Source organism: Spermophilus citellus (genome assembly GCF_964194105.1).
Source record: "Spermophilus citellus genome assembly, chromosome: 2".
Classification (NCBI taxonomy): domain Eukaryota; kingdom Metazoa; phylum Chordata; class Mammalia; order Rodentia; family Sciuridae; genus Spermophilus; species Spermophilus citellus.
Genome location: NC_138183.1, coordinates 70,119,766 through 70,134,532, shown reverse-complemented (window position 1 = coordinate 70,134,532; position 14,767 = coordinate 70,119,766). Strand labels below are relative to the sequence as shown.

At 40.6% G+C, this 14,767-nt stretch overlaps 1 protein-coding gene and 1 long non-coding RNA gene across 6 annotated transcripts in view; one reads left to right on the top strand and one right to left on the bottom strand.

Annotated features, from left to right (window-relative positions):
* The window catches only part of KANK1 (KN motif and ankyrin repeat domains 1), a 200,299-nt gene that overhangs the window by 143,971 nt on the left and 41,561 nt on the right, over positions 1 to 14,767 (top strand). For all 5 annotated transcript variants that reach the window (XR_014020417.1, XM_081279442.1, XM_081279445.1 and 2 more), the window contains one exon: positions 2,239 to 2,358. Coding sequence is in view for 4 of the 5 variants with exons in the window: in XM_081279442.1 (XP_081135568.1) it covers positions 2,322 to 2,358 (37 nt within the window). In the remaining variant the exon portion in view is untranslated. The remainder of the gene's footprint in view (positions 1 to 2,238; positions 2,359 to 14,767) is intronic.
* Positions 1 to 14,767, bottom strand: part of LOC308641148 — a 438,634-nt gene that overhangs the window by 410,256 nt on the left and 13,611 nt on the right. The gene's annotated exons all lie outside the window — the stretch shown is intronic.

Here is a 14,767-nt window from a genome sequence, read left to right as displayed (position 1 = left end):
ATTATGGCCAGATAGTTTCCTTTTGCTAAAATTTTAAGATACTTTTTCCTTTCTTGATGATTTTAAAGCAAATAAAATTAAAATTGACAAAATGGTTCTAGATATTTATTTTTAATAGTCAGTATTATGAAAGGAATAAAGGAGCCCCAAATCATCTAGGTCATCACCCAAGGCCAACCACAGTGAACACTGGTTCATTCACTTATAGTTTTAATTAATGTGTAAATATGTGCATACATATATTTTTGAGAAAATGTGTTTTAGGATTTGATTGGTGGCATCTTTCCTAGATCAGTGGTACGTAAAATAATGATATACCTTAGAATGGGTGACATTTTAGATTTCAGTATCAGCAGTAAGAGATTGATTAGTGTTAGTTGTCATCAGCATTATCCAGGTTATTACCATCATTGTCTTTTTTTGAGCAACATATTTTGAGTATTTTACCAGACTATTACAAACTTTTACATAATCATAGTGCTACATTAGGATTCAATATATGACTGTTATTATTTTTAGCATCCTTTTCTTATTGGGAGATCATGTAGGGGTCTTAAAAGTTTTTTTAAGAGTTTTTAAAATTATTTTTTTTTTGTAAATGGACACAATACCTTTATTTTATTTTTATTTTTTATTTTTTTAAATATTTTAATTTTTTAGTTTTCGGCAGACACAACATCTTTGTTTGTATGTGGTGCTGAGGATTGAACCCAGGCCGCACGTGTGCCAGGTGAGCGCGCTACTGCTTGAGCCACATCCCCAGCCCCTTATTTTCATTTTTATGTGGTGCTAAGGATCAAACCCAGTGCCTCACACATGCTAGGTAAGCGCTGTACCACAGTGAACCACAACTCCAGCCCAGTATACTTTGACATGTTATACATACGTAGAATAAGTATAACTTGTTCCAATTAGGATCCCATTATTGTGGTTGTACATGATGTGAAGTTACATTGGTTGTGTACTCATATATGTGGGTAGGAAAGATATGTCTAATTCATTCTACCATCTTCCCTAGTCCCATCTCCTCTGCCTTCCCTTCATTCCCCTTTGTCTAATCCAGTGAACTTCAATGTTTATAGTAGCTCAATTCACAATAGCCAAGCTATATAACCAACCTAAATGCCTGACAACAGATGAATGAGTAAAAAAAATGTGATGTGTATGTGTATACACACACACACACACACACACACACACAATGGAATATTACTTAGCCATAAAGAAGAATGAAATTATGACATTTGCTGGTAAATGGATGGGACTGAAGAATATCATGTTAAGTGAAATAAGCCAGTCCCAAAAAAACAAAGGCAGAATGTTCTCTCAGATTAAAAGTTTAGTTGACATTTTAAGTATGTGCTTGAGGTTTGTTCAGCTCGGGTTTGGGTTTGTGGGTCTAAAGTTAGAATTTGGTCACATTAGAAATGGTCTGGGGGCTGGGATTGTGGCTCAGAGGGAGAGTGCTTGCCTTGAACGCATGAGGCACTGGGTTCGATCCTCAGCACCACATAATAATAAAGCAAAGATATTGTGTCCACCTATAACTCAAAAAAAATAATTATTAAAAAAAAGAAATGGTCTGTTTCTATATTTACTGTTGTTTGCTTTTTTCTGGCAGTATTTTTCAGAAAGCATTTCCAAAAAAGCAAATGTTGGAGTAATAATCTTCTTTAGTTTTAAATTTTGTGATTGTAATATGTCTCATAGTAATCTCAGGTAACTTTAAAAGAGAAAATCAATATAAAATAAGAAATATGTGGCCCCACATGGAGTCTAACATTTCCAAACTCTGTGCCCTCTTCCGTCATCTGAAGTTTCTCCAACAGGACAATGGAAGGTTTTGAATTGTGCTTTGTTTTTAAGAGGGTAACTGACTGGGTTGGATTTGTGTTTTAGAGAGGTGCCTGCATGGAGAAAAGGGGTTGGGAGAAAGGACTTCAAACATCTCAAAAAATTTGCACAAAGTTACCTTTTTATAAAATGTTAACATCTGGGGCAAGAGCGTTGTGTTTGGAGGTGTTTCAGTTCCTAGCGCCCGGCCCATGGGCTCCATAGTTGTCTTCGTACTGAGTGTCCGGGTCCACTGCAGCTGCCTCCTGGGTCCTCAGTCTCTCTCTCCCCCATTCCAATTGGCTTTCTCCGTCAGCCGTCTTTTTTGTAAATAGAATTCTAAGATTTAGTGTTGTACATATTTTTAAACGATCCATTTTAATGGGGCTGTCTTTATTGTTTCAGGTTGAATGCCTTTGGGAACTTGATGTATAAAATTTGCATGACTCCTCGCTCCTTTCTGGGTCTGTCCTTGGATTCCAGCCAGCATGGCTCACACCACAAAGGTTAACAGCTGTGCCTCAGGTAACTCTGGGCTCTGGTGGGGGGGGGGGGTAGGGAGTGTGTGTGTGTGTGTTTCCCCACATTTTTTATTGGTGCACTATAGTTGTACATGTTGATGGGATTTGTTGTCGCGTATTTGTACATGACACAATAGAACTATATAATTTGGCCAATGTCACTCCCTAGCACTTTCCCCTTTCTTCCACCCCTTGGTCCTTTTCCTCTACTGATCTCCCTTTGAGTTTTAGGAAATACACCCCCCACACACACACTTTTCTTTACCTTTTTAAATGATATCTTTTGCACAAAATAATTTCTTTTAATAATAGATAATAGCAAGTTGCTATTGATAAAAGTAGGATTTCAGAGCAATTTTCTATCCACAGAAGTTTTATTGTTCCTTACTTAATCTCTTAGAAAATTTATATTTATCTTTAGACTTTCTGTACTGAAATCAGGTAAATTATTTATCTAAGACAATTCTTTCAAGGTGCTGAAAGGGAAATGTAAAATCCTGAATGCTAATGCAAGTATAACAGATATGTTCTCGTGCTTATGTCTAAGGGATTGAAGAAGGAGAGAAGAAATATTTGAATGCTGAAAATAATCCCTACTTTGATGATAATGATGATGATGATGGTGATAATCAGAAAGGGGAAGGAAGGGGTATTCCGTAAAGTGACTCCATAAAGTACTATACAACAAGCCATGTTTGGAATCATACAGACCCGTATTCCAGTTCTTACATTGGTTATATTATAGGAATCTATAGGTTGAATACCAAATATTGTTTATGAAAGATTTGGGAGAAATCCATAAACAAATACAGAGAGATGGTACTTGAACTGAGATGACAACCTGTCTAAAATGGCAGGCCAAGTATTTGTTTTTCTTTTGAATTATCTGCCAAATAGCAGACTGAGTAAGAACAGGAATCCTCTGGGAATTCTTTCCCAGAGCCTGTGTCCACAGTCCTAGCTCTGCTGACTCTGAGCACCCCCAGTGGCAATGCTGTGTAGAGAAGGGTGCACAGCTTTGGAGCCAGGAGATGAGAAGTGGAGTCCTAACTGAAGCAATAATCATGAAACACTGGGCAGACAGTGTCAGACACATGTAAGACAGAGGTAAGCCTGTCTGCCTGGGGGTGAGGATCAGTGAGAGTACCGGACTTGTAGTCACACACGCTGTGTAATCTGTGAAGCACTTTCAGACAACAGAGGAGAAGACCACAGAAATGGCCATTCTCAACCCTGTATGTGATTTTTTTTTTTTTTTTTTTTGGTACCAAAGGTTGAACCCAGAGGTGCTTAACCCCTGAGCCACATCTCTAGCCTTTTTATATTTTCTTAGAGACAGGGCCTCATTAAGTTTCTGAGGCTGGCTTTGAACTCGAGATTCTCCTGCCTCAGCATCCTGAGTCACTGGGAATACAGGCATGCACCACTGCACCCAGCTGTATATGTTTTTTTTTTTTTTTTAACTTTTCCTCACAGTATTAAGCAAGTGCTCTACCCCTGAGCTATACTCCCCACCCATTTGTGTGACTGACTTTCTGTTTCACCAATCCTAGATGCAAAAGTAAACCCCTCTGGCAAAAACACTGACTTACCCAAACCCAAATAAACTCAATTATTTTTTGTGGGTCATCAGATTTTTCCTGTCCATTCCTTTGTCCTTCCTACTGCCCACCTCCTTAGGCCTTTTTATAGATTCTGCCCAGGGACTGTCCATAATAAAAATACGAATGACAATATACTATACACCATGGTGCCGAGATACTCCGCCCACATTATTACCCTTTAGTCCTCACGATAGTCCTGTAGAATTATGCCACCAAGATTTTCATCAGCATCATCATCATCATCATCATGGTCACCCTCTGGTGTCTATGACAAAGTCCTGTCTTCGGGGCTTAGATCCCTATCATGCTTGCCCTAATGCCTTTTCCAACGTGGCCTGCCCTGCCCTTTCTCCCTGTTCCTGGGGTCAGAGAGGCCAGCTGTAACTTCTCCTTCCCCACAGTGTCCTGCAGCCAGAACTGGGCTTTGAGTTTGAAAACTAAAGAAGGTTGTCTGATTTGTGACGGAGGGTGTCTGGACCAGACAAGGGAAGGCTTGACCCCTGTAACCAGATCTGTTCAGAGGCACAGTCTATCGCCAGCTGTCCTAGCCAGCGACCTAATGCTGGGTTCGCAAAATCTGACTATTCCAGTAACTCAAGAAAACAACAAAGGAAAGCACGCAACCACATAGAAATACCTTTTTCAATATTCCAGAGATGGTTCTGTGACCCTAACAGTCCTTGGAAAAAGAGAGCCACCAGAATTCTTTATTCTTATATAGGGAACACACCCAGGGAGGTTCCATGGAACATTCTATCCCCAAAATGGCAATGGGGTAGGATTACAAAAGAATGGGTGATTGTAGCTCAACCCTCGTGGAGGATGCAGGACTGGAAGGTGTGGTCATTCACAGTGGCTCCCCACAACCGTCATTCAGTCACTTTGTATACTCCCATGTGCAAACGTGTGAATGTGATCACTCACCATAGACAATTGAAAATATCAAAATACAATTGTCTAAAAAAAAGTAATGAATAACCGGTGATGCTACCACTTAGAAATAAATGGTGTGCTCATTTTCCAATTAGTCTTTAATTAAGGATACATCCCCACTGTCCTTCAGTTAGATTGGATAAAAGGCACTGATTTTTAAAATGAGAGCAGTTGATGTTGTCATTTGTATGATTTATGATAAGTTTCTGACATATACTACATGTAAAGGTAGGTTGTATGACAAGCACTTGTATGACAAGCACAGTAAACTTTACCTGTACATGGCAAAGATTATTGAGCACCTACTGTATGCTAGGTCCTGTTTCTGATACTAGAGATACAGCAGTGAACAAAACAGGTAAAAATCCCTACCCTGGGGCTGGGGTTGTGGCTCAGAGGAAAAGCATTTGCTTAGCATGTGTGAGGCACTGAGTTCAATTCTCAGCATCACATAAAAATTAAATAAGGGTATTGTGTCCACCTACAACTAAAAGAATAATTTTTTTTTAAAAAAAAAAGATCCCTACCCTGCAGGATTATATATTCTAATGGAAGTTGAGGTCTCCTGTGTACAGGGTTGCCAGACATACTCACATTGAAGAAGTACTATTTAAATTTAAATTTAACCAGGTATTCTACTTTTGTTGCTAAACCTGACCGCCCTACCTGGGTACCCCTTCCAGATTGCATCCACCTCCCTGCCACCCACCCTGTCATTGTCAATCCTTCGTCATCATGTTATCTGTTTTTTTACCAGAGCCTCCACCTTACTTCTGTTGACTGGTACAGTTTTGTATTTATTAATTCACAACATTTTGTTATAGCATGACTACTCTTCTGTTAATGTAATGAGATTAGAGCATCATAAATTGCTCTTGACTGTTCTGCTGTAGCTAGTGAGGAAGCAAAGAGGAAAATAGCTGTATATCTTCAGGGTGTGGAGGTGGGGACAGTCTGCTTTTTACCTGGTCCCTGAATCATGCTGTGAACTGGATACTGATTGATACTTCTCTGAACTCTAATTAACATTGTGAAACTTTAATTAGAGCTTAGAATTCCTTTGGAAGCCAAATAACAAGTGGCTTATTTGTCAGATGACGATAACAACACCTGCCTTATCTTTTTCACAAGACTTTTGTGCAGAAGAAAACAAAAAGCTATAAAAACATTTCTGGTTTGTTCCCCCCTCCCCCCCCCCGTGGGTTTTTTTGAAATGTAAACTGATAGGCTAGAAGTATAGCTCAGTGGTAGAAAGCTTTCCCAGCACGAGTAAGGTCCCGGATTTGATCCCTAGCACCACGAAAAAGAAAAAAGTGAAGTACAGTCAGATGTCAGGGGCTTGCACCTTGGACCTTGTCCTGTTGTCTGCATGAGCTCCTGTTCTGGTCAACACCTGCCCAGCGCCCTCGTGTCGAACTGCCCAGCACTGCGACATTGTGGCAAGAATTGTATTTCCAGCCTTGCCCAACATTTGGAGAAATGGATGGATGAGCATTGTGAAGTTGCTTCATGCCTGCCTTTTCCATCTTGATTTTATTTTTTGCTGCTAGTTACCTTTCTCCATTTTCCCTTGCTCTCATTTCTCTTGCTTTCTCATAATTTGTGCTCTCACACATGTGCTCTCTCCCTCTCTCTTTGTATACACACATACACACGCGCGCACACATATGCACACATACATAATACATATATATTTAAGGCACTTTTAAAAATTAATATAAAATTTATAAAATTTGATAGGAAAATAAGGCACAATCACTCAAAATTCCACAGAAGGCCTTGTTTTTAGTATTTCCTTTTGTGTCTTTGTCCAAAGAACAAACTTTGTTTTCATACATTTTAGAACTCGGCTCTTGGTTTTAACATCCTTTGCACTCTTCCAATTCTTCAGGGACCATAGTTTTCAAATTAATATTTTTGATGACCATATACTATTCTGTAGACTGTTTCTAGCAGTTGAATTACCCTTCCTTTTTTGTTTGGTAGTTTGGATTGAATATTTGCATATTTCTCATTGTAGATGATGATGCAGAGAACATCCTCTTGCTTAGTCATTTTTCTTCTCCTTTTTGATTGTTTCCTGAGAATAATATCACAGAAACAGGACAAGTGGGTGAAAGGGCAGGGGCTGTTATTACATGGCTGCTAAAGCTGCTGTGAGGCTTGATTCTTATTACCCTGGTCAGTTATTTGGCTTCAGGTCTTGTCTCTATGCTGATCTCAAATGAGGTCCAAAGGCCACTGATAAGGCAGGTCCAGGAGACAGCTGAAGACTCCTGCGGAGCAGGCAGAGTTGCAGCACATGCAGCCCACTCTCGGCTGTGTAAATATTTTTTCTGGGCAGGAGCATTTCTCAAACAGAACTCTGGGCCCACTGCAGCGAACCTGGGCGGGAATTGTGTGCTATTTATCAACATAAGACTACTTTGCTCTGACTGGTTTAGCTGGAACGAACCTGCTCTTTTCTGAGACTGTAAGGAAAGACACAGCACAGCAGAGGTGGTGCCTCCGTGGTGGTGAGTCTTAGACCTGTCCTGTCACCCCAAGGGGAGAGCGTGAGCTGGTTAGAACGGGCTGCTGTAACTCCTGGGCTCCTTCTGTAACTTCCAGGGCCCCCTTATTCTGCTTGCAGTAGGATTGAAATGTGTGTTCTCGTTTGTTATTTCCCTGTAAGTACTGTATGATCAGACAACCAGAAGAGCGGAGGGGGTAAAACAAAAGTTGCCTAACACTGTAGAAATGTAGGTAAGAGGTTTTGTTTTCAGTTCTCTTTCCTCCCTTTCCTATCCTGAGATGACAAAACAACTTTCCTGGCTCACATGCTGAGTTAAGGAAATTAGATGTGGGCTCTTTTTTCTTTGTTCAAGGCATTTATATCAACCTTAAAACTTGGAAGAATGTTATCCCTGAAGGTCTGATGGAACAGATCAAGGGGAAAGTCTGTAGATCAGAAATCTACATAAAGCCTGAAAGTAGAATGGTTCAAAATAGCCAGGTCCAGTGGAAGTCTCCCATAATCCTGGCTATTCTGGAAACTGAGGTAGGAGGATAGCTTGAGCTCATGAGTTTGAGACCAGCCTGGGCAATACAGTGAGACACTGTCTTGACTCAAAAATAAGATACCCTCCCTGATAGGGATTATGTTATGTTTTTCCCTTAATGTGAATTATTTCACTGAGCCAATTTAATAATCCTATTCTAATAAAGTAATATTTATTACATCTTGCAGTTTCACTCTAGCATTAGAAGTGTTTATTAATTGGATTTAAGGAGATTTTGGCTTCAATTGAAACTGTCAGTTATTAGTCGATTGAAGGCTAATTTCACACTGAGGATTATAAGTGCAATCATTTGTTTTCTTACAGTGGTGGAGTTTGAGAAGATTTCTTTTTTTCGAGCGTGAAGCAGTTACATTTGAATTTCATAGCTGTTAAAATGCCAGGACCACCTACGAATAGTAGACCCTGGCTTTTGGAGTCTCTCTGTCTGGTTAATCAAAATGCCAGAATTCATCCAGCCCTTGCAGAGGTTTTTCGGAAGTTCTTCCTGGTCAGGGCTTGCCTCTTTTATAAACTCTCAAAGCTGCAGCCAACTTCACCTTATAAGCTTTCTTGCTCCAAACCTTGAGCAAGTCATAATGGGTTAAGCATCAGATTTCAGACAGAGCTAAGCCGAGGAAGGGCAATTTGTCTTCCAGTGAGTACTAGCCTGCTTGGGTCTAGCTAGGATAGAATCGCACTCCTTCTATTCCCCGGTGCTGGACAAGAATCCCTTGGGTTGGAGATTTCTACCCAGATGCTCTGTAGGTGCTAACAAGAAAGAAAGAAAAAAAAAACCCACAAAATAAAAACAGTAGTGGAGAGATTCACTATGTTAAGAACTTGAGCGGTTGCTGCTATTCCAAGAGACTCTTAGTCCAGGGATAAAAACAGCCCTTCCTACAAAGATTTGCATATAGCCTGCAGACTTCCCAGCGTGAGTACATTGGCATTTATTTCTGATTATGCACTTCCCCTCTTTCTGGAAGGACTTGGGTGGGCTAGCTGAGCCGATCAAAAGTATAGCTCATTTGCTTCCTTTTTCTGTGATGTTTTGCTTTCTTCCTGTGTTCTGTATAATTTCAGTTCATCTTTTTTGTGCAGTTTCTGAGGAACATTTGTATGGGCTTAGAGAAAGAAAAGTAGCTAAAGCTCATCTTCTGCATTGGGGTTCTTTTCTGTAAAAAAACTGTTTGATTCTAACTGGCATGAAAAATATTAGCATAGTTCTCAGATTCATAGAAAGCAATAAATTCTTAATTCTATTTCTGGCAAAAATTTTAAAAATTGCATTGAGTAGACTTTTCTAATAAACACCTTAAAGAAGATGCAACCAGGAAATCAGATTTTATAAGATACATTCAAACAGTTGTAGAAATTTTCAGCCCAAATAAAAATGGATTTTTTTTCCGTTCTTGGCTTCTGCATTAAATATATTTGGAATGAGCTGTTAACTGATTTACTCATTTCCATATGCTTTAGGAAAAATATGTTCATATTTAGAGGCCAAGTTGGGTTCTGCTTTTGGGCTGCAGTTCATTAGGAAGCCTGAAAACAGGAGAAGGTTTAAAATATGTGGCTCGTTTGTGCATACAGCATTAGTGACCTCAGTTGGTTGTTCTATAAGAACAAGTGATGTCACCACTTAAAAATAAGTATGCTGCTATTTTGAGAAAAAAATTTTTTTTTTCACTATTGGAACCAGATTTCTTATTCTAGCAGTTGTTAGAGCAAAGCATGACTAAAATTTAGATTAAGTGATATTCCCAAATATTCCAAAGGCCTTTCTAATCAACAGATAAAAAGTAGAACTAAATGTGAAAGAGAGCTTTGCCAAGGGGCAGATTTGGGGGATTGTGGGATTTGTTCTTATCTTGAAAGTCAAACCGGGGTATTCTTAACTGTCTGATCCATGGCAAGCGAAATTTGAGTGATTCAGTAGTTGTCCAAGCTGGATCAAAGGTTATAGTCTTGCTTACAGTTTCGCCATAAAGACTTTTATTTAAAGGAGATGGGACTAGTATACCCATTTATGGAAACAGTTTGCTATTCATAGTCACAAGTACTATGCTCATTATAGTTCCTTTTTTTAAAATTTAACTTTTATTTGTATTTCAGATATGATTCATTTAGGTAGAATGAAAACATAGCTATGTGCTTTTTCAGGATTTATTCTCACAGTATTTATGTTTGTTGATAAATCCTATCAGCTTTGCAAACTTTGTGAAAACATTGATTCTGCTCATCCTGCTAATCTCCTTGGGTTGGAGATAACCCTTTATTTTGAATGCCTCTTCCCTTGCACCAACTGTTCAATAGGCCTGGGCATTTTAAGTGTGTCTGTACCATAAGCATATTTAAGAGTATCCTGCAGGAATAGAGGGGGATATTTCTAGTAACTCAAGCCCGGTGCTTAATATCTTTGTAACCTTAGTTATATGCATCAACTCATACTTTCTTCTAATAAATAAAACCTAAAAAAGTTCTTTCCTCCTCTGCTCTTATTACCCTCTTCATCTACGTCCATATATATATACACCTACCAAAGTATAGCTGATGCAGTTTCTTTCCATTGGTATCTTAGATTGATCGGCCCAGATACTTTATTCAAATCAAGGACACACCATAGAAATTGTTTTTTGGGGAAGCTCCTTCTCCTCCAACTGGGTGGACAGAGACTGGTCTGTCTTCCCATGACCTGGCAGAGGAGGCAGAGGTATTTGCCCAGTTTATGTAGCATGTACCCTAACTGGTGCCTGCCTGTTCGAGTGGTGAATCAGCCTGATGAGACAGAGTTTTACAACACACTAGGGTGGAGACCTGGAAGTCTGTAGGCCAGTGGGGGAGGAAGGGGTGGTTTGCCTGTCAAACCATTCCAACAATGTAGCTTACAGGAAAAAATTGCAAAACACCAAAGCCCTGTACCACCAGACTTTTCCATTAGCACCATAATTCACACATCTTCCAATCTGCCCCAGAGACAGCTGATTGGCAGTATGAGGGGAAACAGCCACAGCACATCATAGACTCTGGTTGGTTACCTCTCAACTTGTCCCATAAGGAGTCACAGCAGGCCCTTCCCTACACACTCCCTTGAATCCTGCACACATACTGGAGCTGTCTGTCCTCCGAGGAGAGGTGCTGGGACTTTATCTGAGCACAAGAAGTCAGCAGCTGGAATTCAGGATACTGATTTTAAATGAAGAATCCTGAGACAGAGCCTCTTCCAGAAAGGTAAAGGGGGCTTAGAGCTGGGGGCTTTTCCTCTAAGGTATTGTCTTTGGTGTTCTGTTCCCCAGGACATTTTGATGATGAGAGAGTAGAGTATCCACACAGTGGTGAATTTAAATCAGGTGTAGTCTGGCAACTACTGGGAGGAATGATATGGAATTCTGCAGAAATAATTCAATAAGTTCATTCATTCAGTTGCTTTCTTTAGAATGACCACACAGATTTACTTGGCAGAACAGCCCCTGCTTCTCTCCTTTGTGTAATGGGCCAGCCCCAAGGCATAGTGAAAGTTACTCTTTGCTTTGTTTCTCACTACTTTATGGTTTTGTTTTGTTAAGGATGGCTGGCAAGATTACAGATCCTTGAGCTTTGTGTTCTTTTATTCCCCCTCCCCACCCCCCACACACATACTTTTACTAACTTTATAACTTTGAACTTTTGTTTGGGGCCTTATTTTGACAGAAATTATGGTTTAACTCTGTTTTCATCCAGCCTCATGCCTGCAAAAACCATGGCCTTGCCAGTCTTCTACAGCTCTAGGTGGTGGGTCTAGATATGTGCAGACTTATGTAAGAAGGAGGGGCATTGGCTCAGTCCCAGCAGCTGTCCACCCATCCTGCTGTGCCCTGCTGCCCAGCTCATGGCTTTGCTTAAGGCACTGTTCTTCAGTCCTGGGTGACTTTCCCATATCTAATAATGCAGACCCTTCTTATCCTTCAAGTCCTGCCACTCTCTCCTCCTCCAACAGTGTTCTTGATAAACCCAGCGAGATTCATCCCTTCCTCTCTATTCCTAGAGTGCTTTGTATTTCTATGAAATAGTTGCCATCACTTGCTTTTAGTTGCGGTCATGTGCCTCTCTGACCTGTAAACTCTAAGGTTTAAGAGGTAAGAGTCATGTTATCTTCTTCTTGGCCTATCTTGCCTTGCTGAGAATTCTGTAGCGCCAGCAGACTCCGTGTTCAAACAGTAAACATTTGCATAGTCTTTATGTCGTGCTGACCAATGCTGGGCATAGAACCTGGAGCAAACAGTCCGCCCCAGGCTGCTTACTAGTCTGATGCTGCTCCGGTCTTTGCAGTTTTCTTCCAGTCTGTTCTCCTAAGTCTCCGTCGATTACCCTGTTAATTCATGCTCTGACAGCTCCCCTTGGATTTTCTCCTGAATAAACAGGTGGCATGTCACACAAAATAGTCTTGCTTCTGTGGCTTCTTGTAAAAGTTGTTGTACCTTCTTTCTCTCCATCATTGGCTCTAAGGAAGCCTTAAAATGGAATTGTCTGAAATGCTTTGTGTTTCAGAGAGAGATGACCAGGTATAATGTGGTTGTCCCTGGAAGGATTATTGTCAGAGGTGATTTCTAACTCCCATGGCCTGTCTTTCCTCCTTTCACTGCAATTATTAGCAGTCCAGTCAATTCCTCTTGCCCTGGGCTTATCTGGTCCAGTTTGGTTGGAACTGTGGATAAGGAACTAAGCTGGTGACCTCTGGGAGTCTGGCCCATTGGTTTACCTGCTTCTTTCCTCACTCTTTCCTTGGGAAAGTCTCTATACTTTTTAACTCTTATGAGCTGTGAGAAAATAAATAGCATTTACTATCCCTTAAGCCATTATCATTTTTGTGATAATTTAATGTAAGGTTTTAATTCTCTTATTTAGTTCTCTGACCACCGTTCATTTCGTCATTTAGCTTTTTAAAATGTTGATATTAAATCTTGGATAGAAAATATATTATGAGACAGTCTCTTAAAATTTGATGAAGATAATAATGGTGAGGCAACCCAGACTATAGAGAAAGCCCGGAGTGTAGAAACTTGGCATGGCTCCCATTTAAGCCTTTGTGTGTTCCGGGAAATGCCCTTTGGTGAGTAAGGGATTACAAAGATAGAGGACTTTTGCTTGTCTTTTGGACCATGGGACTGTATCTTCTTTCTAATGTCACTGTCCTGGCAGGCATCAAACCACCCAGGCACACCCTCCTCCTATTGAATGTAGAGTGGCCTCTCCTGGGAAAGTCTACCCTATAAGCAGATTCTACTAATCCAGGCAAGTAAGAAGTGCTTTTCCAAAACCCGATGTAGTGTGTGGCACACAACTAACAGGAGGGAAAGGGAATGGGGCCCTTGCTGGACTTGTCCTTTTAATCCCCTGCAAGTCCTGCAGCCCTCTTTAGGCTGTGATAGGGTGGAGACAGAGCCTTGGTGTGGTGGACAGGAACCACACCCACATTCTCTCTCCTTAGAGGTCCTCAGACACCCAGCTTTTTGGTATCATACCCCATCTCACAAGTCTGAGGTGAGAGGACACATATAATAAGGTATTTGAATTCTTTATAGGGTTGGGTGGAGTCTCCCACATGCCAGAAATAGCCCAGGCCATCAGAGAAGGGAAGCAGAGCATTCTGTCTTCAATCTATCTCTTTTTATGATCAGTACTCATGGGTAGAGCTTTTACAAGGCACGTTTGCCTAAGAGGGAGTCTAGGGTGGTGGTGTGGTTGTTTTCTTAAAGTGTCTCATTAGATAAAGAGCTAAATTTAAACAAAAGAGATAATCAAACTAATATGCAACAGAATTAAAATAGTTTTTGTGATTTGTGTTATAATTTGTCCTTCTTCCCCAAAAAGCTTGTAAGATAAAAATCCATCTAAAATGAGAAAGAAGGAGATGACCAGCTGGAAAATGGGGAAAGGAAAGGTCTAGAAACGAATGAAATTGGGACACTAAGGATTAGCAGCAAGAAGTCCTTGCTGATGTCAGGTGTGGACTGAGGGTATGTCGTGCATGACCAATCCAATGTTATGTTCTAATTTGAATTAACTGCCAAGATTTTTTTAAAAAAATAGTTAATTTCATATAAAAGCCAATTTCTTCAGCTTCTTTGGGGGAGGGAGGATTCGATCTGGCCTCCCTGGTATGTTCTTCCCCATGGCCTCAGTCATGGTGAGTGCTCAGTCTCCCCAAACCTTCATTATCCTTTCCTTTTTATACCAGTTTCACACTGAAGGTATTTATACTTGTGGCCTAGACCCTGAGGGGACCTGATTGTTTAAGTGGGGTACCACCAGTTTGGCTCTTATTTTCTAGAAATCAAAAACATGGTTTAAGTTGCAAACTTTGCATAGTTTAGCTGGGCATGGTGGCACAGCGCCTCCAAAAGCTGCAGCAGGGGTATTATAAATTAAGGCCAGCCTGGGTAACATAGTGAGACCGTGTCTCAAAATAAAAAATCAGAAGAGCTAGAGATGTAGCTCAGTGGCAAATGCCTTGGAGTTCAGTCTCCAGTGCTACGGATAAAATACCATGGTTCTCATCCCTGAATACAGAATAGAATCACCTGGAAAGCTTTTAATATTTAGAGACGGGGTCTCACTGAGTTGCTTAGAGCCTCACTAAGATGCTGAGATTGGCTTTGAACTAGCCATCCTCCTGCCTCAGCCTCAAAAGCCAGTGGGATTGCAGGCACGCTCCATCATGCCCAGCACCTGGACAGATTTTAAAATGGCTCATATCCCAGCCCCACCCCAGGAGATTGTGATTCATGAGCGGGTGTGGAAGTCAGCATTTTTAAAAACAGTCCCAGCATTTTAGCCCAGCAGTGGGGAGAAACTT